This window comes from Dermacentor albipictus, chromosome 1 (assembly GCF_038994185.2).
Source record: "Dermacentor albipictus isolate Rhodes 1998 colony chromosome 1, USDA_Dalb.pri_finalv2, whole genome shotgun sequence".
NCBI classification, from domain to species: Eukaryota; Metazoa; Arthropoda; class Arachnida; order Ixodida; family Ixodidae; genus Dermacentor; species Dermacentor albipictus.
Window position 1 is genome coordinate 39,846,086 of NC_091821.1, and position 27,963 is coordinate 39,874,048.

General features: G+C 49.8%; 1 protein-coding gene across 2 annotated transcripts in view; it reads left to right on the forward strand.

Annotated features, from left to right (window-relative positions):
• Positions 1–27,963, forward strand: part of LOC139061089 (uncharacterized) — a 395,355-nt gene that overhangs the window by 206,360 nt on the left and 161,032 nt on the right. The window contains exon 1 of one of the 2 annotated variants that reach the window (XM_070540613.1): positions 1,729–2,427. The exons of the other annotated variant lie outside the window; for it this stretch is intronic. Within the exon in view, the coding sequence (XP_070396714.1) occupies positions 2,320–2,427 (108 nt within the window). The 5' untranslated portion in view covers positions 1,729–2,319. Of the gene's footprint in view, positions 1–1,728; positions 2,428–27,963 lie in introns of those variants that run through there. 2 annotated transcript variants of the gene reach the window in all.

Consider the following 27,963-nt stretch of genomic DNA (forward strand, 5'->3'; position numbering starts at 1 on the left):
AAGGCAGCACACCCTCGACGTTGCGATGGGGGGTACGTGGCTTCTTATTTATTTATTTATTTATTTTTTGGTTCCTCTGTGTACAGCGCGCCATCCGTCGGTTCCTTTTCGACTTCATTTATTGTCCGGCTTCGAATAAAGCAAGAATACGTGGAGGCTGCCGCTCCTATCTAGCCGAGACTGCCCCCCCCCCCCCCCCCACTTTAATAAAACGCGAGTTCCTGTGTAACTTACTTTTGAGGACGAGGGGAGGAAATGAGAACGTTAGAGGATATAGCGAGTCTTTCTTTCTTTATTTATTTCATCCATTCTTTGCTTTCGTTCCCACCACTTTGGCTCCAGTATATTGCCCGGTTTTGTTGACCAGCTACGGGGCCGCGCGTTCCAAGAGCGCCAGAAAATAGGTTGTTATTCTACCACCTGCGTTGCTTATTCTTTTCCTTCTTTCTATTTTTTTCTTCAACCTTTCGCATTCATCTGCTGCAGTTAAATGAAGAGTGCTTCTGATGGGCTCCGCTAAGTTGCTGTCGTTTCCATTGGCTGGAATGCAGCTAGCGGCTGCTCTCTAAAAATGAAATGGCCGCTGTAATTGATGACCTCGTTCGTCCTTGCCATTTTCGGAGTATGTTAACAGTTTATTTTGGTTCGTTGTACGGCAATGGTGTAATTAGTCGTTAAGACAAATGGCAGCGTGCCTATGACTCAACGTTTTCCTTTTAACTTTCCCTCGCTGTGGCGACTTACAATTACAACGTGCTCCCTGTTCATGAGTTTTTTGTGGGCGCACTGTGAAGAACGGCCCTGATGCAAATTTTGGAAGCCGTGGGATGAAATGCATTGCATTTCCACCTATGCTCCATCTCCCAAGTCGTTTGCAGCACTGTGGAAGCTGCAAGACTCCTTGGCCAATAAGAATGCCGAATGCCCCTCGAGGTGTGTTCATTCGCGTCACGTCGTCTGCTCACCGCCGCAGTAATTAGCGGTATACAGTGTGCATAGCAAATGTCCTAACATGTCACGCATCGCTGTAACGTTTTATCCTGACTTCACCTTCCTCAACCAAGAATCTCTCTTGGAATCCTTCGAGCAGGCCGTGTCAAAAATGACTTGGAATGGACGGGCATAAACTTTCTCTTGTATCTATAGACTAGCGTCGTACTTTCCTCGCGGTCAGTTCATGGTGTTTCGTTCCTGACACTTGGTTTCGGATACACCCTTCTCAGTCGAGTAAAACGGTAATGAGATACAATTGAACCTTTGCCTTGAATGCTTTGTCGACGTCCCGTTCATATTTAGAGGAAAACGTCATCGGCGACCGTTTTCGAAGTTCGCTCTCGCCGTCGGGACACGCGTCTTGCCGGCGCTTGTTGCCAGTTCCGGAGCAGAGAGTCGTGTACCGCCGTGCCAGCTTGGATGTTTTCATCGTCGGACCATCTGGGCGCGGTCGGTCGGGTCAGCGGAGACGTCCCGCGCGTTGCGCCTCGTACAAGGGGCACGTGCGCGTGCACGCCAGCTGTGCGCGTGGAGGTCGAGGAGAGCGCCGGCGAGGGGCCTGCGCGCCCGATCGACGCTGGCCGCCGCTGCGCAGCGAAAGTTTCTCCCCCCCCCCCCCCCTTCTCGGCGCGCCCCTCTTTCCCGTCGGCTGCGTTTGATGGCTCCCCCCTCGGGCTTCCTCGTTCTCGCCGCGGGCCGCCACCGCCGACGAGCCAGTTCGTCAGTCGTCGTCGGCGGAGACCGGTGCAGCAGCTGCCGCGACCGCGTTGCGTTCCTCTCTGGGCCGTCGTCCACGCGCGGCCAACGCCGGTGTCGTCGACTCGGCGCGTGCGTGTTTGCCTCTGCGGCGCGTTGGAGGAAGCCCGTTGGCGCCGGCATTCTCTCTGTGTGTGCATCGCACTCGCGCTGTGTCTTCTTCCTCCCGGCCCGCGCCGTCGTGGGTGCTTGTGTGGCTGCGGAACGAGAACGTGTCCTTGGTGCTGTCTCCCCCGTCACCTCTGGCCCGGGTGACGGAGTGCACGGTTGCGTGAGCAGCGGCAGCCTCTTCGGCGCGCGCCACGCGTTCGCGCAACTTAGAGCGGCGCGCGTACGTGAGTGTTGTCCGTGACAAACTCAAAAGCTGCGGCAGGAACGACAGAAGCAACCGAGTGACGGATGGCACGAGCCTTCTGACCAAAGACAGCGTGCCACCAGCGGCTGCGCGCCCCGTGTGTGTGAGGCCAGGATCAGCCGTGGGTGCCGAGGCGCTTCTCCCGCCGCGTGGCTCGTCTCGTTCTTCTGCGCGTTCTGCGTGATGTGCTTCGCCGCGGAGTCCCAGCCGGAGGAATGCTGAAGGCCGCCGGTGCGGATAAGGGCCGCCGCTCTCTGCCGAGGCGCCAGCCGCCCAAGAGGGTCGCCTTCGCGGACGACGTGCTCGTCGACGGGGCCTCCTCGGTACGTCGCGCGCTGCGGTTGCGCCAGCACACGCCCCCGGCGGCACGGGGCTGTGCACCGTCCCAGCTTCAGTGCACGGTGCACGGCCCTACGCCATGCTTAAAATGCAGATGCGCGCGCGTTTGTGTATTCAGTGTGCTCTGTCTGCATATGCATTTCTAGCTTAGCTGGAGTGGAGTCAAGGCATTGGTTATGCGACTGGGAATATTATATATATATATATATATATATATATATATATGCACGTTGGTTACGCTACTAGGAAAGTTCACCGTCGTATTTATGTGGCTTCGGCGCTTCTGCCTGTATATACGGTCTCGTGAGGCTGACACGCTTTCATGCATAACATATCGCCCCCATAGAATTTTGCCGAACACGGGAGTCATGCAAACGCCAACAAGTGCGAAAAAAAATATATATATCATCTGAGCCTACGCGTACCCCGTGGAACTGAATGTACCAGTCTGGTCACCCGATGGGAAGGCAAGTGCGCGCGCTGACAGCGCTTTGCGACTTGGGCCTTCGTAGCTGGGCTTCCAGGAAGTTTAACCTTTCTGTGGCTCCCGCGCTCCCAGTGCTCTTGTAGTCGGGTGCAAACCATCGCGGCTTGCCAAATTCAGCAAAATGACCGTTCCCGCCCATTTATTTCTGTTTGTCACGACCGTCAAATGATGGTTGCGACTTTTGGCTGAGTCTTCTGTCTCAGCCTGCGCGTTTCGGTTTGTCCTCGGTTTAGAGGAGATCGAACGCTTGAGCGCAACTTTATAAAGCTCCTGTCAACAGAATACAGATATTTCCCGGGCACGGCGATCACTTTGATGCCTGGCGCTGCACCCAACGCACACCTACCGATGTGCGCGGTTTTTTCAAAATACGCACGTGTAGCGCGGGAGGCATTCGAGCGGGTCAACCCACACGATATCGCCTGTTCTTCCTCCCATTAAGCAATTCCGGGGTTGAGCGTTGAGGACTCGATACGGCACAGATGCACTCGTTGACATCTTCCCTTAGCAAGGCATGGGGCCCTCGGATAACTATTCTTCAAGGACGTCGTCACGAGGAAAAAAAGGGGTGCGGGGTGCGGGCTGGAGTACACTCAAGCGGCTGTGTAACTTCCACGAGCTGTTGAAGATTAGTTCTTATTAAAGAGCAACTCTTGCTGGTTATGCGCTTCCCGTCCGCGGCGCCGTTGTCATTAGTCGCTGCAGGGCGCGAAAGGTTTCTGCGCGATAAAGCGCATGCGCACCGGCACGCGTGCTGATTAGAGGCGGTTGGCCTCTCTCTTGCATCACTCGCTGTCGCTGCTTTTACTGCTGAATGCTTTCTTGTAGTTTAGATTACGGCGCGTCTGGCGTTTCCTGTGTGCGCTGACGAAAGGAGCGCGTATTTTACGGTTGTCCCTTTCAACGTTGGACGAGCTGGGCGAAAAATCGCGGGCGGCAACGTATACTACCGACGGTGTTGCGGCTTGCACGCTCAGCCATCGCGCAACGGTGTCGCTTTCATATGTGCGCTTCATGCAAGGCTGACGGTTTGTCGACTATAACGCTGCGTTCGTTCATTATGAGCGCTAAGCGCTCTCAGAAGCCACGTAAGGTCGCCGGCTTGATAAACCAGCATTTTGCAATTGCAACACGGAACAGGAGAGGATGCAGCGGGTGTAATGTGTTTTTTATTGCGCCTCCTATTTCGCACGGTCACTGCTAAATACGGAATGCTATAATATGTACAGCCACGCGTTACTCGGCATTGCTTTATACAAGTTGGATAAACGGGAATAAGCCAGCCTTTCTGAGGTTCTTTATCCCTGCTTATCTAGCTTCTGTACCAGTGTGTGTGGCTCCATCTTCGGCCTCCTTCTTCATTCGGCACAGCTTATGTTTGGGATAGCTTCTTACAGAACAACCTTGTGCTGCATGGTAAATAAGAAAACAGACGGTTCCAGACGAATAGGAATGGTATGCAGCCTCAACGCATGTTGCTGTTGTGTAACTCGGCGCAATGTGTGTACGAACAACCTGAAAGTGGCGGAGTCGCTGTCGTGAAGCAAACATCTTCGGTAACACATTTCGTTGCGCGAGACTGACGGGATGTTGCCTTTATGTACAGTGCGTGCAAATGTAGTTCTGGTGTCTTCCTCTCCTACCGTCACGTCTGCTCGCGCTGTATCTGTACCTGCAAGTGCCGGCAGTAGCTTTCGCAAGCTGCAATTGAAACTCATTCAAAAATACGAGTCACTGCTTTCGGGAACGTCAGGCAGGTATCTAGACGCGTATACGTTGGGAAACGATAGATGTAACAGGAACGTTTTAGCGCACACGCGTACACCGTTATCATTACCGCGCCCGCCAGGTGTCACCTGCTCATGCGCGGCGCAACATGGTCGGCGCACATTTTCTCATTTGGCCAACGCCTCGAGGGGCCTGACGAAGACCCCGTGAAAGCGCCGACTCCAGCGAAATCGCCCCTTCTTCAGCCACTCTTGATGGCATCATTTAGATGTCACTTAGGTGACTGACTTTTGCGTTGCTCACTCCTTCCCAGGATTTCTCTGCCGCCGCTAGCAGTTGCAAGAACTGGGTTGCGTGGGGCCCGAAATATGCGCCTTTGTGGTACGTTTGCACATTTTACGCGGCGGCGTCTTTTATGCGGTGGCCTATATGCCACGCATTGTAGTTGTATCACATAGGCGCCGACTGCGGCTGGGCTCCGGGGCCCGAGCCCCCTCCAGAATTTTCCTGGGGGGGGGGGGCGATGCCGAATCACCTCTCCTCCTAAATTGTCATTACCACAATTCTGTTGCCCACGTAATTTGAGCTTTCTGTTGAGTTGTTTTTACCTTTTCCCTTAAAATTTTTTCTCACTTCAGTGTGTATATATATATATATATATATATATATATATATATATATATATATATATATATATATATATATATATATATATGTATATATATAATTTCCAATGTAACTACCATGCACAGACACAATATATCTAAATATGTACACAGGACAAAGTTTAATACATTTTTTAGAGAGAAGGAGGTAGCCAACTAAAAATTCTTTCTGATGATATGGATAGCCTATGCCTAAAGAATGAGTATGTTGACGTATGTTCAACTCAGTTCAATTTGCTTTGCGTGCTTTTCTGACCATGAAAAAAAAAAGAAAATCTGTAGGCTTCAGTCACCCTTTAGGCAGAGTCGTGTATCAACGGCGCATGAAATGCTCGGGAATTATATGTGTCTCACTATTGCTTCTCTTTCCGGTAAGCAGTGCTAACGACTCACGAAAAGATATCTTCTAATAATTTACAACATTTATTAGGAATCGAAACAACGCCACTCGCATGCAGAGGTCATAAATATATATAATTAACCCAGTAGCCGAAATGAGGCCATGCCGGATTCACTCCAACTCAGAATCAATAGCAGTCATGCCCTTACACTCGGACTCACAGTAAAAATGGGGGGAAAAAGAGAGAAAAAAAAAAGGAGGCTGCAATTTCACAGGAAAGGCGAAGCAGTAATGATTGCGAAGTATGAGACAATTACGCGAAAGAAAATTACACCACCGAGAGGCGCCAGAAATAGTGTAAAAATTCATCTCGCAAAGGCATAAGCACATCAGATCTGGAACATTGTTGGCAAATGCCCGTGGCGCGAAAATGGAGCAGCAGTAATTGCTGTACAGAGAGAGAAGATCGCGAGTTACACTGCGTTCTTGATATGACCATTTTTTTTTTTAACGATGACCGCAATTTTTAAGCATCCATGCGTTTTTCGGACATCGGCCGTCGAGTTCATTCTGCTGACTGGAAGCAATCGGCGTTCTCTCATTCTTCTTCGCAGACCGGGTTTCCAGCGAAGTAATGCCGGCGGCTGCTAGAGCGTGTGTTGCTCAAGCGGGCGGGCGCTCGCCAGCTGAAAGAGTAGTCATTGACCCCGCCAAGCTGCGACGCTTTGCCTGGGCCGAATGAGCGCGTCTTCTCGTCGCTCTGTTTGTTTGCCGTCGCACCAAGCTTGCGGGAGGGAGGGCGTTGTTTCGGCTCCTTCCGACAGACTGGTCATTTAAAGCGGAGCAATCTTCTTCTGGCCGCGGTCTTTTGCGTCTGCCCAGCCTCTGCCGCGGCCTCTGGTGAGCACGCGCGCGTTTCCCATTACTCTGCGCTCCTCGGCGGCAAGAGCCTCTCATTGGCAGCGTTTCCGCTAGGCACTCCTCCCGTCGTAGTTGCCGCGATGCCACCACCGTCGTCGTCGCAGCCGTGCTCCTCGCGACCGCGGGATGCGAACCCGTGCTCGTGTTCACCCTCGGCCTCCTTGGCCGCCGTGCGCGACTGCTTTCGGCGCCCGAGAACCGTGCCTCGAGCAACAACCCAAGGCTTTCCTAACTCGCTACAGCGTTGCTGCTGATTCTGCGATTTCAAACGGGGAACATAAAATAATGCCGCTGCCTTTATCCAGGTGGCTTAGTGGCAGCAGTATCAGCTTGAAAAGCGGAGTTCAGTCAACATTTACAGTTCCGCACGGTGATTTTGCGATAGCAGTATCTTAAGATACATGATACGTTCTTTAATGTATCGGAGATACAGTTACTGATACACGTCTTGCCAGACGCATCATGATACAGATACAAGATACCCAAAGACTATCCAAGATCGTATCTAAGATACATGTATCTTCGATACTTCCCAGTGCTGCCTTAGAGTACGTGTCCGTTCGCGTCTTTCAACGTTTCATGTCTTGTAGCAGGCACGAACTTTCCCAACAGCACGCCTTGATGAAGGAAGAACGTAGTTTGACCTAAAGTAATACTTTTGCTTCTTCGAGGCTGCGGTATACTATAGAGCCCGCACATTGCGCGTTGCTCATATGACGTCTTACGCCGTTGTGACCCGCCGTGGTTGCTCAGTGGCTATGGTGTTGGGCTGCTGAGCACGAGGTCGCGGGATCGAATCCCGGCCACGGCGGCCGCATTTCGATGGGGGCGAAATGCGAAAACACCCGTGTGCTTAGATTTAGGTGCGCGTTAAAGAACCCCAGGTGGTCTAAATTTCCGGAGCCCTCCACTACGGCGTGCCTCATAATCAGAAAGTGGTTTTGGCACGTAAAACCCCAAATATTATTATTATTACGCCGTTGTGTGACGTCACAGTGTGCTTATGACGTGGCGCTGAGTGGCTTCGCATGCGTGCCAGCGTGGGCTTTCTGATTTTGCGTTTAATGTCCTGCATTTGTAACTCTCTCGTGCGTAGCCTTTTTGTTGTTGTTTTTTTGTGGCAGTTGTTTGCGCTGTTTGTTTGCGAGCGTATACACGTTTCAGCAATCGGCCCTTGGGGCCACGGTTTGTCAGTCGTCAGGTAACTGTGGTATCGGGAAACAAACCACGCATTAAGAACGGCGTTCCCTACCAGTTTTAGTAGACCGTCGATTCCAGAAGAAATAATACTCTGTGCTATATTTGACGTTGTAATGTCTATTCCAGGAACGCACCGCAGGTAGTTCTTTCGCTTCAAGCCCGTGATGGCGCTAATTAAAGTATAAATAATGTGGCGTTTAAATATGAAGCAGTTACAAAACAACACAGATTTAAGATTCGGCCGTAATAAGTAAAATAAAGAACGAAAACTTATTTGCTGTTTGATGTCAGGTAGAGTCAAAGCAAAGGTTCATTTCGGCAAACTTGCAACGTGGACTTTGCGAGCGTTTGGTTTGTCAAAGGATTTCTGCTTCATAAGTTAGTACACGCCACACCTGGTATATATGACTCATTCTTTTTTATGATTGTTTTATTAGCTTATTAAAACTTAGTCCACTGAAGCTGGCACACCTCCCTTTAACATGCACACTTTTTCCTATAGCATGTTTAGAAGTTTAGAACTGCCGAAACCTGCGGGCAAAGTAAAAAAAAAAATTGCTTTTCTTCATTATAAGTATATAACAGAGCTAAACATCAATATCACAAGTTGAACTGCGGTTATTGCTTCTGGGTCGCTGTTCGACAACAGCGCGTCTTGTGGTAATCGTAGCGCGCTCGGAGGCTTGGCAGGTATACTGATTTATTCTAAAAAGAGTTATGCATCAGATCCAACGCACAAAGCGAAGCTTTCGCGAAGTGGTTAATGAAATCCTATACATTCGCCCATTTCATTGCTGCGCGTCTTTGGCGTAAACTGGCGCGTGCATATGCTCTCGCGTGCCCCTACATGCTGCGTAAAGTGACAATTCTTATTGTTTGCTTGTGTTTTGGCCTGTGCTCTTATTTATTTCAAATGTGCCGCCCGCTTCTTTGCCAAACCCCCCATCGTGGTTATGTGGCATAGTATACGGAAATCATCATCAACGCTTGGCGATCATCTCAAAGAGATAGTTGGCGCGGGCAGGATATATATAGAAGTATAGATACGTGGGATTGTGACCTAATGGTTATAGGAAAGTCAGCATAGAAAGGTTATAAAAGGTCTGCCTTATTAAAGGAATTATGCTCTTGATGACGTGTATTTGTTGCATGAAGATATCGAGGTATTTGTTTTACCACTGCGTAATTCCGTAGAAAACGAGGTCAGCGTGCAGCCTGAACACCTGTAATGGTATAGTAAAGTTGGTACAGTGCTGTCCTGCGTGCGAGCTGTTCGGCAGGACAACAGCCGCATCGCGCAGCCACGGCCAGGGAAGTCCGGGAGGTTTCGCAAAATAAGGTTCGCATAAGCAACAACAAATCGCGTTCCATTTGGCAAAAGTGTCCAGAAGAGAAGGCTCCATTTGCCTCCACACCGGGTTCAGCCCAGGGTCCGCCATGTTCTAACCGTCGTGTCGCCGCCGTCATCGTATTCGTGTCCTTTCTTCGTTGGGCCAGCCCATCGCTGTTTTTTGGCAGCAGTTGCCCTCTGTTCGACCCGCTGTAGCTGCACTGCCACGTTCGCATTGCGCTCGGTAAGCGTGCCGCGGGCACTGCCGGCACACTCGAGCGCGCGTAGCTATAGCAACAGCGTCGTCGGCACAGCACCGCGCCCGATCCGCCGTGTTCCCCTCCCGCCCATTCATCTCTGGCTCGCTTCTGCCGCGTGCGGCGCCGGTGACGCGCGGCCAGAATCGCCTCTCTTTGTGCGGACCATTAATATCCGACCGCCGGGTCCTGATCACTTCTTTCTTTGGGCTCGCGCGGCGTGACGCGCTCTTCCGATTTCATGTGGCGTACGCGCGCTTTCGAGAGCGCGCTCGTGCCCGCTGCTGTGGAACGGAGGAAGGAGGGCGACGTGGCCTCTGACAAGGAAGGAGCCTTCCAGGCACCCAACATGTGTCCCGAAGGGAGGTCCTGCGATAGATCAGACGCGCAAGCAGCGGTCTTCTTTCGCTCGCCGTCTCTTTAGGGAGGGCCGTGACGAACGAGCGCTGCGCCGAGCGAGCCGAGCCACTTGGCGGGGCAAGTTCTCGCTTCTGTCTGTAGACCTTGCGTGCATTCTTTCGTTCGCGCAGATCTCAGTGGGAAGATCGGGTCAGAACGCGCCCGGAGCGGCCTTTTGCTGCGCGTTGGCGCGCGCGCTGACATGTTTGCTGTGCGCAACCACTCATGAGTAAATGCTGGCGGCGATCGCACGATGAGACGCCCTCACGCTGCGCGTGCATCCACTGTGCGGTTTATGCAGTGACGGCACTAAATAATAATATTTGGGGTTTTACGTGCCAAAACCACTTTCTGATTATGAGGCACGCCGTAGTGGAGGACTCCGGAAATTTTGACCACCTGGGGTTCTTTAACGTGCGCCTAAATCTAAGCACATGACGGCACTAAGGAGTGCGTGCGAGATTGTGCGCGCCTGATTCTGACAGCCCCTGTGGCGGTCACCTTAGCTGTGCCACACGCACGTCTGTGTTAATTTTCGAGGCTACGTATCTGCAGCCTCAGCGCGGGCGTGTAAAAGTGCCCGTATAGAGCGCTTGCTCGACGGTTACCTCGGTAACGCTCTACTCTGTCGTCATCATCACCTATCCCGTCTTTTCTGTCCCTTCACCTCTTACCCCTCTGCATGCAGAGTATATAGCCATGGATAGTGTCACTCTGGACACCTTTACACTTGCGATATAAAACAAAAAAAAAATGCTTTTGTCATGAATGACAGTCAAAATTTCAAAGTCCGGCGTGACCGCCGTAATGTTGTCGATTTTATCACACTGAAAACTTTCTCTGGCCATGAAAAGTACTTCTCCACCGTTCTTGACTGAGCGATTTAAGTAGTGTCTTGTGTAAACCGGAATCTGTATTGCTTCGTGTTCATGTCGGTACCACGTTTCACAAAGCATAATAACATCAAATGGAAAGCCAAAACATGAAAGCAAGGAACACAGCTCATCAGACTTATTACGCGCTGACTGAGTCTTTAACAGGAAGTAAGATGTGCACGGCTTGTTACAATAAATTTTAGTGGCATCCGCAGGGCTCAGCGATTTACTAGCCATCGATGTGAATGGCGATTGGAAAAATGCTCGGATTCCTGGATCCTCATTTCATCTTATCGATGTCCGCAACGCAAGATATGCGCAGTACATTCGAAGTGTCTGTATTGCGCGCGAAAATTTTGCCGCCCCTTGCCCACGCGTACTTCCATGCTTTTTCCTTCTTTCGCTCAACAACTTGTCCAAGAAGTTTCTTCGAGGCAGGGCAGAGGTGTTCATTAATAAATACCGGGGGAGGGGGGGGGGGAGAGAACTGGAACCATCAGCACTCTGGTAACCAAAATCAGAGGTTAAAATTTGATTCGTCCTGGCCTTTTCAATCACCGCTACCCGTTTCGCACGAGAGCGGAACTGCACTGTGTGTGTGTGTGTGTGTGTGTATATATATATATATATATATATATATATATATATATATATATATATATATATATATATATATATATATATATATATATATATATATATATATACGAGACGTAGGACACAGAAATTGACTTTCGCTTGCAATATGAATATACATACATATAATTATTTTTAGTTTGAATATAATGTATATTTACGTATTTATTCATTCCTATTTATATATACCACCAGCCTATTTTATCTCCACTGCAGGGCGAAGGCCTCTCCCTGCTATCTCCAATGACCCCTGTCCTGCGCCAACCGATTCCAACTAGCGCCTGCGAATTTCCTAATTTCATCGCTCCACGTAGTCTTTTGCCGTTCTCGATTGCGCTTCCCTTCTTTTGATACCCATTCTGTAACCCTAATGGTCCACCGATTATCTAACCTACGCATTATATGACCTGCCCAGCTCCATTTCTTTTTCTTACTATCAATTATACAATATTGGCTATAGCCATTTGCTTTCTGATCCAAACCGGTCTCTTTCTGACTCTTAACGTTATGCCTAGTATTCTTCGCTCTATCGCTCTTTGCGCCGTCCTAAACTTGTTCTCAAGCTTCTTTCTCAGTCTCCAAGTTTCTGCCCCATATGTCAGCACCGGTAAAATGCACTGACTGTACACTTTCCTTTTCGATGATAATGGTAAGCTTCCAATCAGGAGCTGACAATGTCTGCCATATACGCTCCAATCCATTTTTATTATTCTGTCAATTTCCTTCTCATGACCATGGTTCCCTGTGAGTAATTGACCTAGGTAAACGTACTCCTTCAAAGACTCTATAGACGCTTGCTGGCGATCCTAAACTCTTGTTCCCTTGCCCGGCTATTTATCATTATCTTTGTCTTCTGCTTATTAATCTTCAACCATACTCTTACACTCACTCTGTTAGGGTCCTCAATCATTTGTTGTAACTCGTCTCCAGTGTAGTTGAACAGAACAATGTCATCTGCAAACCGAAGGTTGCTGAGATATTCGCCGTCGATCCTTACTCCTAAACCTTCGCAGTTTAATAGCTCGAATTATTCTTCCAAGCACGCAGTGAATAGCATTGGAGAGGTTGTGTCTCCTTGTCTGCCACCTTTCTTTATAGGCATCTTCCTACTTTTCTTGTGGAGAATTAAGATAGCTATGGCATCTCTGTAGATATCTTTCAATACATTTACGGAAGCGGCCTGTAATCCTTGATTACGTCATGCCTCTATGACTGCTGCTGTCTCTACTGAATCAAATTAATTTTCGTAATCTATGAAAACCACATAGAAAGGCTGATTGTACGATGTAGATTTCTGATTAATAATTGCCTGATTAATGACATGGATTTGATCAATTGTAGACTATCCCTTCCTGAAGGCAGCCTGTTCCCTTGGTTGGCCCAACTGCAGTGTTACCCTTATTCTTTTGGAAATTATCTTGGTTAATATTGTATTTATTACTGGGAGTAAGCTAATGGGCCTATAACTTTTGAATTCTTTAACGTCTCCCTCATTTGTAGATTAGCACAATGTTTGCATTCTTCCACTTCTCTGGCACCCTTGAATTCGATAGACACTTTAGACACTCTTTTATGTGTGTCGTCACTCAGTTTCTTGGTTATATTTTGCTTATTTCATAACTTGTTTCTCTGCTCTGTATTCCGCTTTATTTTTTTTATATAACTTCTAATCCAAGGGTCCCGGTGCAGTGTCTGACTTTGGGACCCTTGTCTGTATACCATTTTTTGTAACAAATTGTTATGAACGAATAATAAACTGAAACTATAACTGACACTTCGTATAGAGAGCCGCCAGTTTTTCAAGCATCATGTCTTCTCTACCTTTGAATAAATCGACTGTTATTCTATCTTCTCGTGCCGCTTTTCCCCGTTTCGCGAATTGCAAGGCCCTTGTAATCTCATCGCTAGGTATAGAAGGAGTCTCTGCAACCTGTTCATTACTGCTTCGAATGGAGGTATCGTGGCTCCTCTGGGCACTGTACACGTCAGTATAAACTTCTTCCGCTGCTTGTCCAATACTTTCGAGATTTCTGATGATATTACCTTGCTTATCTTTAAGTGCATACATCTCCCTTTGTCCTATGCCAAGTTTCCTTCTCAGTGATGTCATGCTGTGTCCATTTTTTACGGCTTCCTCAGCCTTTCTCCCGTTATAATTTCGAATATCCCGTATCTTATCCTTGTTGATCAGTTTTGACAGTTCCGTGAATTCTATCTTATCTTTTGAGCTGGACACTTTCATTCTTTGTCGTTTCTTTATTAATTCCTTTGTTACTTGGGAGAGCTGCCTACTGGTTGCCTTGGTGCCTTACCTCCCATTTCACTTGCTGCCTCTGAAGCCAGCCTAATTACGATTTCATTCATTACCTGTATCTCATCCTAATCTCTATGTTCTAAGGCTGCTTATTTGTTTTAAAGTAGCAGCCTGAAGTGGGCTGCTTTTACCCTTACTGCGTCTAGGTTGGCCTGTTTCTTCCTGACCAATTTTACTCTTTCTCTCTTCAAATTGAGGTGAATCCTAGACCTCACCATCCTATGATCACTGCACTTTACCTAACACTTCAACATCCTTCACTATACTGGTATCGGCAGAAGGTATGAAGTCTGTTTCATTTCTTGGTTCACCAACGGCTTTTACAGGTCCACTTTCTCTTGCTACGCTTAGTAGGGAGCGCAGTGTTTTCAAGAAAGGAAACGCAAGCAAGACAGATAACGATTATTGTTGTGTGGCAAATATACACCCCAAAGGGTGTGCATTTGTTTAAGAGTGTAGAATCGACGCCGTAGTTGCCAGTTGCTTGTTCACGAGCCTGCCTTTTCCCCAGTTTTGCATTGAAGTCGCCCATTACTACAGTATATTGACTTAGCCTTTTTCTCATCGCTAATTCAACATCTTCATAAAACTGATCTACTTCATCATCATCATGACTGGATATTGTAGCGTAGGCTTATACGAACTTTAATCTATACCTGTTGTTAAGTTTGATTACGACTACTGCTACCCTCTCATTAATGCTGTAGAATTCGTCAATGTTGCCCGCTATGTCCTTATGGATTAGTAATCCTACTCCGAACTGCTTCTTATCTGGTAGCCCACTATAGCAGATGACGTGGCCATTTGCCAGCACTGTATAAGCCTCACCAGTTCTTCTAACCTCACTAAGGCCGATAATATCCCAGACAACGTCTGATAGTTCCTCAAAGAGTCCTGCTAACCTATCCTCACTCGTCATAGTTCGGCTGCTATATATATATATATATATATATATATATATATATATATATATATATATATATATATATATATATATATATATATATATATATATATATATATATATATATATACATGGGGGGGGCGGCTGCTTTTTTTGTGCATGTAGTTCAAATATGATGTAAAAAGTACGACCACTAGGCGACACGAAAACAATAAACCCATTCTGCTGTTGAGTGTCATATCGCGAATTCGCTTCCCGGCCGCGGAGGGGTGGCGGGGCGTATATCCCGACGGGGGCTGAATACATAAACTCGCGCATATATGCCATGCTTTGGGTGTATACGTTAGAGAGTGGTCGAACCCAATGCGGCGTCTCTCATAGTGCAGCTTCGGTATGTTAAATCACCCTCACTTTATAGTTCGTGTGATGCGGAAATTTACTCGCGAGTCGGAACGTTTAGCAGATTCGTTTCAGGGCGTCGTGTCGAGGAGGTATATACATAGCGGGCTGGCCGACGCGGCATGGTGCGCTGGGATGGCTCGCAAGCTGCCAGATTGTGTGCCCGTTCGGCCTTGTACGCGTCATTTTTGTCGGTCAGTCTCGCGCTGCCCCACGGACGATGATTGCACGAACGACGGCCTTCCAATTACTGTCTTCGAGTGCTATCTTGTTTAAATTTATGTGCAGTAGTTGAGTGCTCAGGTGGGGAGAGGAAAGAAAAATGAGTGAATATTGCGGTGCGACAATGCATCGTATTAGCAATGGCACAAACGAGCATTTCCGGCCGGGGGCACGTTGTATATAGCCTGATCGATCAGGATGCAAGCCGCAAACCGGCGCCTTGAATCTTAAATTTAACATTGTTTAGTCGACAGCATATAGTTACATTTGGCTGACGGAGGTTGACCTTACTGCTATGTTTTGTAGTTTTCAGGTGATTGTCGAAGCCACCGTCAGTGCGTGCTCTCAGCCATTTCTTTGTGTCCGTTTGTGTATGGGAGGTAAGTCTCGCTTCAACGTTAAAGTTTGCTGCAAAATCCTCCTCGTTCTTGATACTTATTCCTTGAGTAAGGTCATTTTTTTTTTGTCTGCTATTGCATGCGTTTCTTTTCGCTGCCAGTCACATTAAACTAATTAGAGTGTTCACGAAATTATGTCTCTTTCAGGCGCTGACAGCCCGTGCGGTTTGCTCATTTTATCTGAATGTGGAGCGTTGTGTATACGTACGTACGCGTTCACGGGCACATCTCAAAGACGAAAAAAATAAAATAATTACGGCGTCCTAGGAAAGTGCGGCAAATTTCTGGAGCGAAGGCTGGTCCCAAGGCGACCGCCTTTGTCTCGCTAAATGCTCTTGTTTTGACTCCTTTTTCCTTCGCGGGCTCTACCTTGCGTCCTCGTAGCATGCGGCGTTCGGGCCTGTTTGCTCACCTCGACGGGCTTGCTTTCATTCTCATGGACAGTGCAACACCGCATAGGCCCATGTGACATTCTTGGACGATCGGCCGTTGTACGTGCAGGCGATACTTGAAGACTCTCCCCATCGCTGGTCGGTCCACAAAGCTGTGAAGGCACCTTTGCCTTTCTTGAGGGCGACTGGCCTGCGTGAACGCCTTTGACTTGATGAGGCCCTCTGCGCGCGTGCGCTAACTCACCGCAACTTTCTTTCCCCCTACTCCTCTCTCTGTCTCGTCTCTCTATTCCCGCTTTCCCGTCCCCCACTGTAGGGTAGCCAACAAGACGCATTTATCGTTAACATCCCCGCCTTCTCTCTTTCTTTCTTCCTCCTCCTCCTTGTCCTCTCGGCGGCGCTCATTCTGGCGCAGTCACTGTGAAGAGAATTAACTGACCGGCTGCGAATCGGTTAAACGCGACGCCATCGGCGCATATATGCCGTGCGTCCATTTGACCATGTTTGCATTTGAAAAGTTTGCTTTTCTCTCTCTTCCTCTCTAAATACGGATCGTACGCTTTTTCAACCGGCACGGATTGCCTGAGCGCGCTCCTTGTCCAAATATTTGAGATCTGCAACCCCGTTCTCTCTATACTTATGTATAGGGTGCCATCCGTATCGGTTCTGTGCGCGTTCTGTGACGTCCACACACGCGTATAGATGTATAAACTTCTCGCGCTTCTGCGCGCGCGCATCTCCTATATAGCACGGGCTTTCTCAGCGCTTCTAAAGTGACGTGCAGCTGTGCACAGCTATCTCGGGCCATCATCTGCTTTCTTTTCACCGAACGAGCGCGAAGAGCCCGTGTATGCATGGGTAAAAAAAAAAAAGAAAGAAAGAAAAAAACTTGCGATGTGATCGAGCGTCTCGTCGCCCGCAGTATATACGTATACGCAGTGTGTACGGGCGACGAGACCGTCTGTCGCCGCCCGTACTACTGTGTTCGGGCTGTCCGCTTCGTTTTTCGCACACTTCCGCGGTCACGGCGCTTCCCTCTCTTCCCCACCGTGGGTTCTGTTTGAACGAACTTGTCGTCCATGACAAGCTGTACTTACCTTCCAGAATGCGCCGGTCGCCGCGTATAGGCCGCCAGTGCAAACCTGCAGCTCAGAGAGGCGATTCTCTCGTCGTGCTGAGATGCTCGAAAGACTTCGTTAAAGTATTTCCAAATTGACTGCAGACTTCTAGCTCGAGGCGTCCCCGAGCCACCCTATATAGAACGGTGGCGCGACTACTTGTGTAGGCGACGGGCAGGGCGAGGGCCTCGCGCGCTGCGCTTTGATAAGTGACTCGCTCGGCGACGGGGTGTGCAAGAAGTTACGCGCAAATTTAAGGCACTACTTTAATTGCTATAAGTGCACGTTTGGCGAAGGAAAAAAAAAAAAAAGAAGCTGTCGAGGTGGGTTTCCGTTCCGGGGCCCGCCCACCCCTTGTTCCGTCGAGCCACACCGAAACTTACCGTTGCACTTCCTCGCGTCACCTGCTCGTCTTATGAAAAAAAATGAGGATTGTGACGGGTATGTTTTTGCACTGAGGCTTGCGACGAACCATCTCTTTTTCTCGAGGGAAGAATGCGTATCGTATAAGTTGACGTCCGTACAGCTTCCGCGAAATTTGCGGCATTTTGCTAAGGAATTGTGCAACCAAGTGACCAAGTACAATTTAGTCACCGCGCACAACCTATGCATTTGAAGCGGACCCGGAATAGCGGAGAGGACAGCCGTCTCGCGCATACCGCGGACGCTGTACGTGTTTTTCAGAACCCCCGGCACCAGTAGTCGTCAATTCAGCGTGGGAGGATTAAAAAAAAAAGAAAAAAAAAGAAAAGAAAACGGTTTCATTGGCGTTTGTAGGTCAGTGGGAGATGTGGCCCTGGGAAACACCTTCTGATTTGGACGACTCTTTGCATCGAGAGGTTGCTGCGCCCAGTAGGCTGGATGATCGACAAAGGTCATCAACGCACACATGCAGCTCATGATGGAAGCGGGCCACATTATTGAAAATTCCTCCCCAGTGGCTATAGCCCCTGTAGCCACCGGGGAGGAAACCATGTGCCCTTCTCTTGCACATCATGCACCTTCGTTCAGAGCATGCTGCTGCCTCATTCCTCGTTAGAATGGACATGGAACCACACGTGTGCGGCTAGCTGCAGGTGTGAGGAGAATTATAATCGACCGTGGCTTTTTTGTGTTTCTTACGTTTTCCAGCGTGACCTTACTCGGACTGTTTTAAACCGACTGGACTCCATGACATTTTCAGGGGCACAGATGCTTACATCGTTTCATCGAGCGTTCCAGACTCAAAAGTTAACGCGGGCACTGCTGCAATGTGTGAGGTCGAGTGGCCTCACGTGACCTGTTTCTAATGTGGTAGGTTAGTCATGCGTGCGTGTAGCGATAGTGTTCTCTCTCCGTCCCTTATTTCGGTTTGCCCCATATCCCCGTTAGCACTGTGTAGGGTAGCTAACCGTATATGTGCGACTGATCGACATATCAGTTCTTCTTTCCCTCTCCACCTCTTTCTGCCTTCATTTCGGGCACTTTGCAAAGTACTCTCTAACGCGCTATAGCTTCGAACTTCAGGCCTGTGTTACGCTGCATAAGGCATCAAGCGCTCACCGCCATGCCGCTCGGACCGTAAAAGAAAACTGTGTCAAATCGGCGGCAGTGAAAATCAAACGCATGCCGTATACACGACCTACTTGTACAATTCCCTATAGGCACCTGCATATTATTTTTTTTCCCCGGTTGCCTCAAATAAACTTTAAATTCGCACTCGTCGCACTAGTTACCGCGCTGTACTGTGTACTCACGCAGGCCTGCATGGATATCTTCATGGTAGTGAAGTAAACACAGAAAGCGTCACTTATATGAGCATTGTCAATGCCTTTTAACGCATATTGCCTCTACCATAGCGCGTGCTCCTATGAGCCCAGTCGACCACAGGTTATTCTGTGCGATGTCTTTGTGTGCGCATGTAAGCCACACAAATATATTATTGCAGAGTGCGAGATCTTTAGGTAAATGTGCTTGAATAACTTTCTTATCTTTGTATATGTAAAAACAGTGCCTCGGCTATCGCCAAACACACACACACACACACACACACACACACACACACACACACACACACACACACACACACACACACACACACACACACGCACACACACACACACACGCGCGCGCGCACGCACGCACGCACGCACGCCCCCCCCACACACACGCACACACACGCACACACACACACGCACACACACGCACGCACGCACACACGCACACACACACACACACACACACACACACACACACACACACACACGCACGCACGCACACAGCAAAAGGGTGACTGCGGCATAGGCAGCGGCGTGTCTGCGCTGGTTCTGACGAAGGATCACTTGACAGCGCGGAGAGAGCGAAAACGCGCGAGAAATGTTGGACATGTCAATCCCTTTTAATCGTCGCGAGTTTCCGATTTCAGGCCTCTTTGTTCCACCGAGCGGCCGCCGCTGTTCACCCGCTTCTTTTCCGTGCGGCGGCCCCCGAAACTGACAACAAAAGCGGGAAGTGGAGAAAGTGCCCACGGGCAAGACCGTTCCAGATCAACCCGACTCTCGTTGCCTAAGGCGGCGCGTGTCGCTGGTTTCTTCTGTTGTTACAGCGTCTCAGGGGCAGAAAAAGACAAAAAAACAAAAAAGAGAACACACACACATATAGAACAGCGCGAAAGAAAGAGGAGCGTAAGTGAGCGTTTTATTTCGAGCCTCGAGTTGGTCTCGTGGCCTCGCTCAGAGCCGCGCCGCGAAGCCGAGAAAAAAGGAGTCGCGGCAAATCCGCGAAGCGCGCCGAAGAAAGAAAGAACGCCCGTGGTGCGTTGACTCCACGGCAGGATCCAGCTCAGTCAGTCGGCTATAGCTTGAACTCGTTGGCTGCGCCGTACGGCGCTGGCGTTTCTCGACGCGGACGCTATAGCGTCGCTTATTTCAGCAGTCCGCTCACACGGCTTTTCTTCTTTCTTTCCCTTTTCGCAAGAGTCTGTCTCTATTCCCAAACGCTGTCTTCCCTGTGTGTGCGTGCGTGCGCGTGTGATTTTTCCTTTTGTTTTCCTCTTAGTGTCTTACTACGCCCTGCTTTCCGTCTATTTTTTCCCCGCTTGTTTTGGCCGGATTTGACGGTAAAGCGTTTGGCCGAGCTTTCGTCGCGGTGGTCTTTCTCCGAGGTGAAGGGAAGGCATGTGCTTGCGTCTTAACGCCACTTGATCTCGGCGTGCCTTGCCCTTGCGGGGGCCACTTCGGAGCAGTGTTGGCGCAGGCCAGTGACGGGAGCGTTATTTATCGCGTTAACTTCGTTAGAAGAAATCACTGCGCAACGTTTTTGATGCGCGATTTCTCACCCAGAGAGATGACCGCGCCTCCGTCACTATCAGCGGCAAAGATTTCGCCTATGCACCCTAAGCTGTATATACGGGTTCACAGAGCCTAGCACGTGATGTTGGTTTCCTGTTGACCATGCATCTTGACTATAATTTCATTGACTTTTTGCGACTGGCCTTTGCTTGGTTGCCGAGCCGACCTTACGTTTGCGAACAGGTTGCAAGATCGGTGTGCATGGTATACCTAGTGCACACGCGCACATGGCAGCTTATTTGCTTTTGCTGGTTGTTCGAGGATGAACTTGCGTCTTAAGGTTTGTACACAATGCCCAACCAGACCTAAAATAAAACATCAAATAAGAGTGATTTTGATTTGTACTCTTTTCTTTTTGTACCTGTATCAGCCGATTTGTTAGGGAAAGAACACTTGCATTTTACAAAAATGTACGCGCGCACACAAGAATGGTTCGCGATTTGCCAGCATCGTATATCTATCGTGTGATCGGCTATGCTTATGGATGGGACGTGGATGTCGGCAAATCACGAGCGCGCAATTCGTATACCGGGGTAGGTTCGACTGCGGATTGGTTAAAACTCAAAGATGCCGCCAGGGCCCGAAGTGTGCGGGTGTGTCCGACGTCACGCGGGAAGCATTATCTAAGCAGACCTTTTAGACACGTGGGCAACGCTCCGGACACAGCTCGAGCACGAAGACGGTGTTTTACAGGTATGCGGAAGGCTTGTCATACCTATAAAGAGCTTAACTTGTCCGTTCTTTTGCAAACCTCTTAAGTATTGTTGCTATCTCTTAGGGGTCGCGTTTCGTATATGCTAGAACTCTCCCCAGCGGTCAATTCCGTAGACAGCGATGGCGCGCCGACGCGTGGGGCAATTGGTCTAGCGGCTAAAGATGGATAAATAAAACACTCTTTCTGAGGCATATGTGGCCAAGAGCTCCGAGTCGTTGTCAGCGTTGTCGCGCCTTGTCAACTGCTCTCAGTCATACACGCTGCTTTCGCCTAGACATCAGAGCCACGAACTTCTGTAAAGTGGAGGGGTAAGCGAGCATATTACTCGCCCTTTTATATAACCTCCGCAGAATGTCGGCTGCCCGCGTTCTGCCGCTGTGCTCGAAGCCGCCCTCGCTCTGGTCCGTTTTTTTATCCCGGCGGCCGTTGAGAGTGACACGGACCGTGCGCCTTCTCTGTCCTCGGCCGGCGAGTTGCACGCGCAGTCCGGCGCTGGCTGAATTGCCGCGAAAACGGGACCGGGGAGCGCGTGCGCATACACGCCAGCGGAGACGCCGCCCATAATCGGGGCTGCAGTGTGCTAGCCGGGGAAGGAACGAAACGGTTGACATGTACATAGTACACGCGGCGCGAACTGCGCGCACGGTGAATGGGAGCAGCGTCTGCGTTATATAGGGGCGCTCGTTAGTCTAGAAAACTGAATGAAGAAGACTCGCCGCGCGGCAGTGCCTCGTGGCGCCTGCCGGCGGAGTCTGTGCGGGAGTCGTTTAGTTTCAGCCGCCCTGCCCGCGCGTTTTCTTATCTCCATTATACGAGGAAGCAAAGAAGGGCGCCGATTACGCTCGTCCGGGGGCCTTCTCTCTCTCTCCCCGTTCGTGCCTCGGCGCATCGATAGCAAAGCTGGGAGGATGTTGACGTCCGGTCCGTCGGCTGCTTGCGGCGAGAAGTGGGTCGGATTCCGAGGGGTGTGCCTGCCGGCGGACTGGGACAATAAATTTGCCAGCGAGGCCCCTGGGCCCCGGGCCGCGTGTAGCGACGACGCGGCGAGAGTGTATATTTATACGACTCCACGGAGCGGGGCGATTGGTTGTGTTAGAGGAGAATAAAATAATAAAAAAAGTTGCGGATTATAAGTGTACAGTGCAGGTCTCTCCACGCATCGGCAGTCGTGCACTGATCGGGGCCGTCGTTGCTGCCGTGCCGACGGAAGAAAGCCTTGCCCGGTTTCGCTGCCTACCGCGGGTCGAATTAAAGGTGTTGCGGCGAAGAGGGTTGCGCGGGGAGAAGTGTGTCAGCCGGATCGCGCGTGGCACGGATGTTGGGACGCTGTTGCTGTGGCGACACAATCGCCTCCAGGCACGCGTGACTGGAACAAGAGAAGACGCAATTGTTTGTTGCAGTGTTGCTCACACTGTCCTGGTTGTAGTACGAACCACGCCCGAACTGAGTGAATCGACGCGTGCATTGGGCCTCCATCACGTGTTTCAGACTGCCTTAACGAATTACGAGAAAGGTAGTTGGTTATCGCGTCACGTGATGTCATCACGTGTGTCCTTTTAGTCTGCAGCTTGAGAGGGAATAGCACAGGGGGGGGGGGGGAGAATCCTGGAGCGATGTACGTTGATTATATTCAACTACAAACACCAAACATGTTAGTTTCATCGTTTATTTCTTTTTTTCTTTTTTTGTTTCGTAGTTAGATTATAGTGCGAACTGAATTACTCAGTAGCTCATCGTGAGTGAATATATATATTTTACCGGCGCACGTGGTGCCATCACGTGTGTCCTTTTAGTCTGCAGCTTGAGAGAGAATAGCACAGATGGGGATGAAAATCCTGGAGCGATGGACGTTGATTATATTCAACTACAAACACCAAACATGTTTTATTCGTCGTTTATTTCTTTTTTGTTTCGTAGTTAGATTATAGTGCGAATTGAATTTCTCAGTAGCTCATCGTGAGTGAATATATATATTTTACCGGCGCGCAGTGGACAGTTAGTAAGGTCTTCAATGTAGCGTCCCTGCGGAACGAGCGTCCCGCCCGTCCGTCGGACATGTTGGCAGTGCCACTGTACACTGTAAAATAATTTACACTCTGAGGGGTGCGTAAGGGTGTAAGCATGTCTATAACTCGCACTCTTACACCATTTTTGCCTGTAAGGGTCGTGGTTATATACCAATTTAGACGCTTATTCACTTTAAAGGGTGCAAATTATTTTACAGCGCACAGCTGTTTACTGCGCGCTATTCGCAGCCTTTGTTTGATAGCTATACGTTGAGGGAATAGACCTGTATTTTTTCTCGCTATCTTGGCTTGCGGGCTGCGATCACGAGAACTGCGCTAAGGCGCGGTTATCCATGGCAGCTTGCACTGATGTCGTGCTACAACGTGTGTGGCCCTAAATTTCGAAATACTTGCGGCCGAGATAAACGTGTTTTGCAGTGCGTTCAAGCATGTTGTAATATCTTGAGCGAGCGCGCCCAGACGAAGGAAGCGTGGCTTTGCCCTTCTTATAGAAAACGGCCATAAATGCAACTACGAATGAAGGTTCCAAAATGCCCCAGCAGAGCCATCACCAGAACGCGAAAATCGCTAGCACTCGTGAGAGACCTCAGCAACAAAGGATCAACGCTGGTTTCAGTGGATTTCCTCGCGCATTGGTATTAATTGCTGGCAAAGAGAATGCTGATGCGCTTGCATAGGCAGTCTTCTTTCATCCTCATAATGTCAAAGCCCCAAAGAGTAATCGAGTTACAAAATTCTGACGTCCGCACTCACTTTCGGTTGCCTTGGGTTCCAGCACGTACAGTAAACCACAGAATTTTACGGAACATGAGATATGAAAAAAAAAAAAAAGCTGGAAATCTGCGCAGGTATTCGTATGTACAGCCTCTGTACTAGTATGTGAGAACAACGTTGTGATGTTCGGTTTTACTGAGTACTGTTACAAGCTGGTCGGAAATTGAACATTTTCTGAGACCCCGTGGTCCGTAAACTTTTGTTGATGACTGTGCTTGAGCCATGCATGCCTAACCAAGCGACTTCGTCGAGAGGGAGCATCGCTTTTATATCGAATGAGGACTGGATCTGCTCATACCCCAGCATGGTTATTTAACACGGCCGCACCGATTCGTGCTTCATGCGACCAGGCAGGAGACATCCAACACTCTCTGGTCGTGCCCAAATTACCCCAGATGAAAGGAACGCTCTTCTTGAGAAGCTGCAAAAGAAATACCTTCTGCATGCACGCCTGCAACACCTTGTCCTCCGAGAAGGGTCAATTGTAGGCCGCAGGGAAGCTTCAAGTAATATTCTTGTATTCCTACGAGAGGCTGGTTTGATGGACATAGTAACGTACCGTATAGTTACACTGTGAGAGACGCTCAGCCGGAGCAATTGCCGGCCTCGATCTCCAGCTTAAACCCGCCTGTTGCTACAATCCACCAACACCACCACCTTTGTTTTATACCATAGCACAGTGGCTGGCTGTCATGTGTGTGACGAGAGTCGTAAGTGTCGACAAAAATGGGAGGGAAGTCACTTCTTGTGCGCCGCAGATTAGTGGATTAGTGGTATCAGAGGTACTTGCGTCAGCCGACGATACATATCATTATTCTGTTTACCCAGTACTTAACCTATTCACTCCGTGTACAATGGCATATATTCTGTTCAATGCGCACATGTTTTGTAATGGTTGTCTTCGCGTAACTGCCACCGGGAATGTTCCGTATGTTGTAGGACAAAAGGCCGTTTTCTAGAAACATGATTGCGGAGGCTCTTTCGGTTGCAGCAGTTTAGTATACACAAGCGAGCGGATTAACCTTCCAACAGCGTTATATAGTGCATCTACGCGAGCATTCCTCGGCACGGCTGGGTGGAGGTTGGTACAACCGATTCCATAGCGCGCTGGCTTCGCGCGCGCTGCTGTTTGGGGGAGATGCGCACGGCCGGGAAGACCTCGTGGACGATGCGTATCGAACGCCGTCCGTGACGGGACGAGTAGTGCACTTGCAGCAACGCCGAGTTGTATGAGGAAAGGTGCAGTACTGCGAGGTCGAAGAGAGATAAGCGGGTATAGATGGGGCCGCCGTCGACTTCGACCATTTGGCACCCACTTTCGTGGCAAATATACACGACGGCCAACCTATGGATACGGGAAAGGCAACTGTGAATCGCAGTCAGTTTCGTTCGCCTGCGTCTGTGTGAGTGAAGGTGCGCTTTGCCGTTCCTAAGTGCTTTCATTCGAGCTGTATGACAGAGAAGACAGAGAGAGAAGAACGAAGTGACTGCATCACTTCATGATATTCTTTAGCACTGATCCGCTCAAAACCTCTGGCGTCCTATAACACTTAAAGAAGCGAAACAACACACCATTCGGCCTAACTTGTAATTTTGCATGCACTCTGGATAGGTTCCAGCGTCTTAATGTAACCCGACCATGAAATAACGGTCCGCAATGGGGCATTTTTATGGATATCGGGGTTTGTCTGCGATCCTGTCGTATTTGTTGCTCATAGTATGACGACATAGTTTGTGAAAAGACGTTTGGATCATTTACAGTGCTGGAGACGTTAGCGATCGAATCCTATACTGCTGAATTTATTAGGACGGCGATTTCGCGGCAAGCTGCTTGTGGCCGACGTCTTCATCTTCATCGCGAGGTTGTGCGCGTTGTCGTAAGCACCACAGAAATCGCTTTCAGATGACCTCGCCACGGCGAACTCAGCCATCGAGCCGCGCACAAAAACTCTGCTTACCACTACTAGACAACAGTTGACCTGAATCCGCTCACCGCTCATGAGTGGGCCCATGCAGGCCTGTAGCGTGTAGGCGTATCGAGCTGGCGCCTTGCGTGGGAGAGCCGGGTCTTGCCTGGGCCGTGGCCATCGAAGAAGCGCCTTGAAGATTCTTCGCGCGCCCTTATCATATTCGCTTTGTAATCGGAAGGGACCGCCCGTTGAATTATTCCGTCGTACTGGGCAGCGGAAGATTGCACGCTAGTGATTCTCAAATTGCACCGCTTAGAGGACGATCGCTTTCCCCGCGCCTTTGCCCTTTCTGCTGAGCCGCCCTGATTAACGCGCAATTTCAGCGAAGCCGCTGCTCCCCCCCCCCCTCCCCGCGGTTTCAGTGCTTTGTATTGTGCGTGCGTTCGTGTTTGTATGTATGTATGGGTGTGCGTTCGCGCGTGCCGATCCGTAGCGAAGCTTTCTCTTTATTTTTTCGTCTTCGTTGTGTTGTTACTATTCCAGGGGCGAGATGGGCAGATAGCTGAGCGATTTGGGGCGACGACGGCGTTAGTGTTATCGAGGCAGCTCTCGCCGTTGAAATGATGCGAGCACGCCTGGCTCGCTCTCGGCGGCGGCAGTGCAAGCACGCGCTTGCGTCATGCCGTCCGTCCGCCGCGGCGCTGCAGGAGACGATGCCGCGGAGCCTCGGCGCCGTTGACCGAGATCGGCCGCGCCTGCCGCCGCCGTGCCTCGTCGTTTTGTGCGTGCGTGTATGAGAGGGGAGGTGTGCCGCGAGAGGAGAAGACCCGTTGTTTAATTTTCCTCCGACATCCTGCAGAGACCGCACGCGCCATGCGTTGGCCAAGTGTTCGTCCTCGCTCTCTCCTCGGCACACGGGGAGCCAGACGAAAACGTACGGCGACCATCGCGTGCGTCGGCCTCTATGGCGCATAGTATATACTTGTGTGTGTGTGTGTGTGTTTGCAGTGAGCACTGTGAAATGCACGAAATCGCCGCGGCTCCGATGCGAACGCCTTGGCAGGGAATGCGAGGCCATCTGCCGCGTTCCTTTCTCAGTGCAGTTTGCTCAATATCCCTCGCTTCGTTCGCTTTCTCTTTCGCCATGTGTCGGGAGAAGGAGTTCCTGCATTGTGCGCAATAACTGCATGAATAAGGCCCAAAGGTTGCGTCGATGGGTCTGCATGCACGGTGGAGGTACAGGCGCTTTTAGGTCGTATGTGCGACTCGAGGGTTGCGCTGGCATCGCGCTTTCGGCGCCTCGCGGCGATGGCCTCGCGCCAGTCCGTGCTCTGTAAAGTAGATAGATTAGCAATAGTCACATTACGGCATACTGTGTAGTTGTTCTACCAACTGTAGCAGCGTACACACAGGTGATGCGTGCCATATATGCACGAGAGATAGCGGGTGCCAGGTCGCCGGTGCTATATAGTTTCCGGCCTGCGAGATCCCGGCTTTCGTATAGCTATATCAAGGAGGATCTAGCGTGGGTGCAGAGCTCGCCCGCTTTCTTTTATGCACGCATAAGCTCTGCCACTACACATCATTCTACATATCTTTGGGTGCAGGCATTTCAGCAAAAGAAAAAAAAATAACACAAAACCGTAGGAAGATTTCACTGTATATAGTTCCTGCAATGTGAAGAACTTCGTAAGTCTCCACCCCGGATTTTGGTCTGGTTGCCTTCGCAGGTATAGTCTGTGGCGTTGTATAAATAGTAATCATTTACGGCGAAGCTGTTAAACGGCGTGCACGGGGGCTCTCATGAGGCGGCGTGGTCAGTACCGAATGTAAGCCACAAAACAGCCTGCGACGGAGCTCCGAAGCGGCCGTATGACCTGGGCGTCGGTATGAACCATACATAAAGAAGATGCCATCGGAATGCGCAGCGGGGCCGCCGGCGCCGGTCTAAGAGCCGGCCCAGCATATACAGTAAAAAAAATGTACAGGTCCGATACAGTGGAGAACGTAGGAAGTATACTATGCTCGCATATCATGAAGTGTTTGAAATCACTAGCACCGTATATAAAGAAGCGTCTGCAAACTCTTGGGTAGATAGATCATCGGGAATTGGCAAAACAGACTTCTAGAACTTTCAAAGGGTTTGAGAAGCTCCTTTTGTCGATTCACTTTCGTAGATT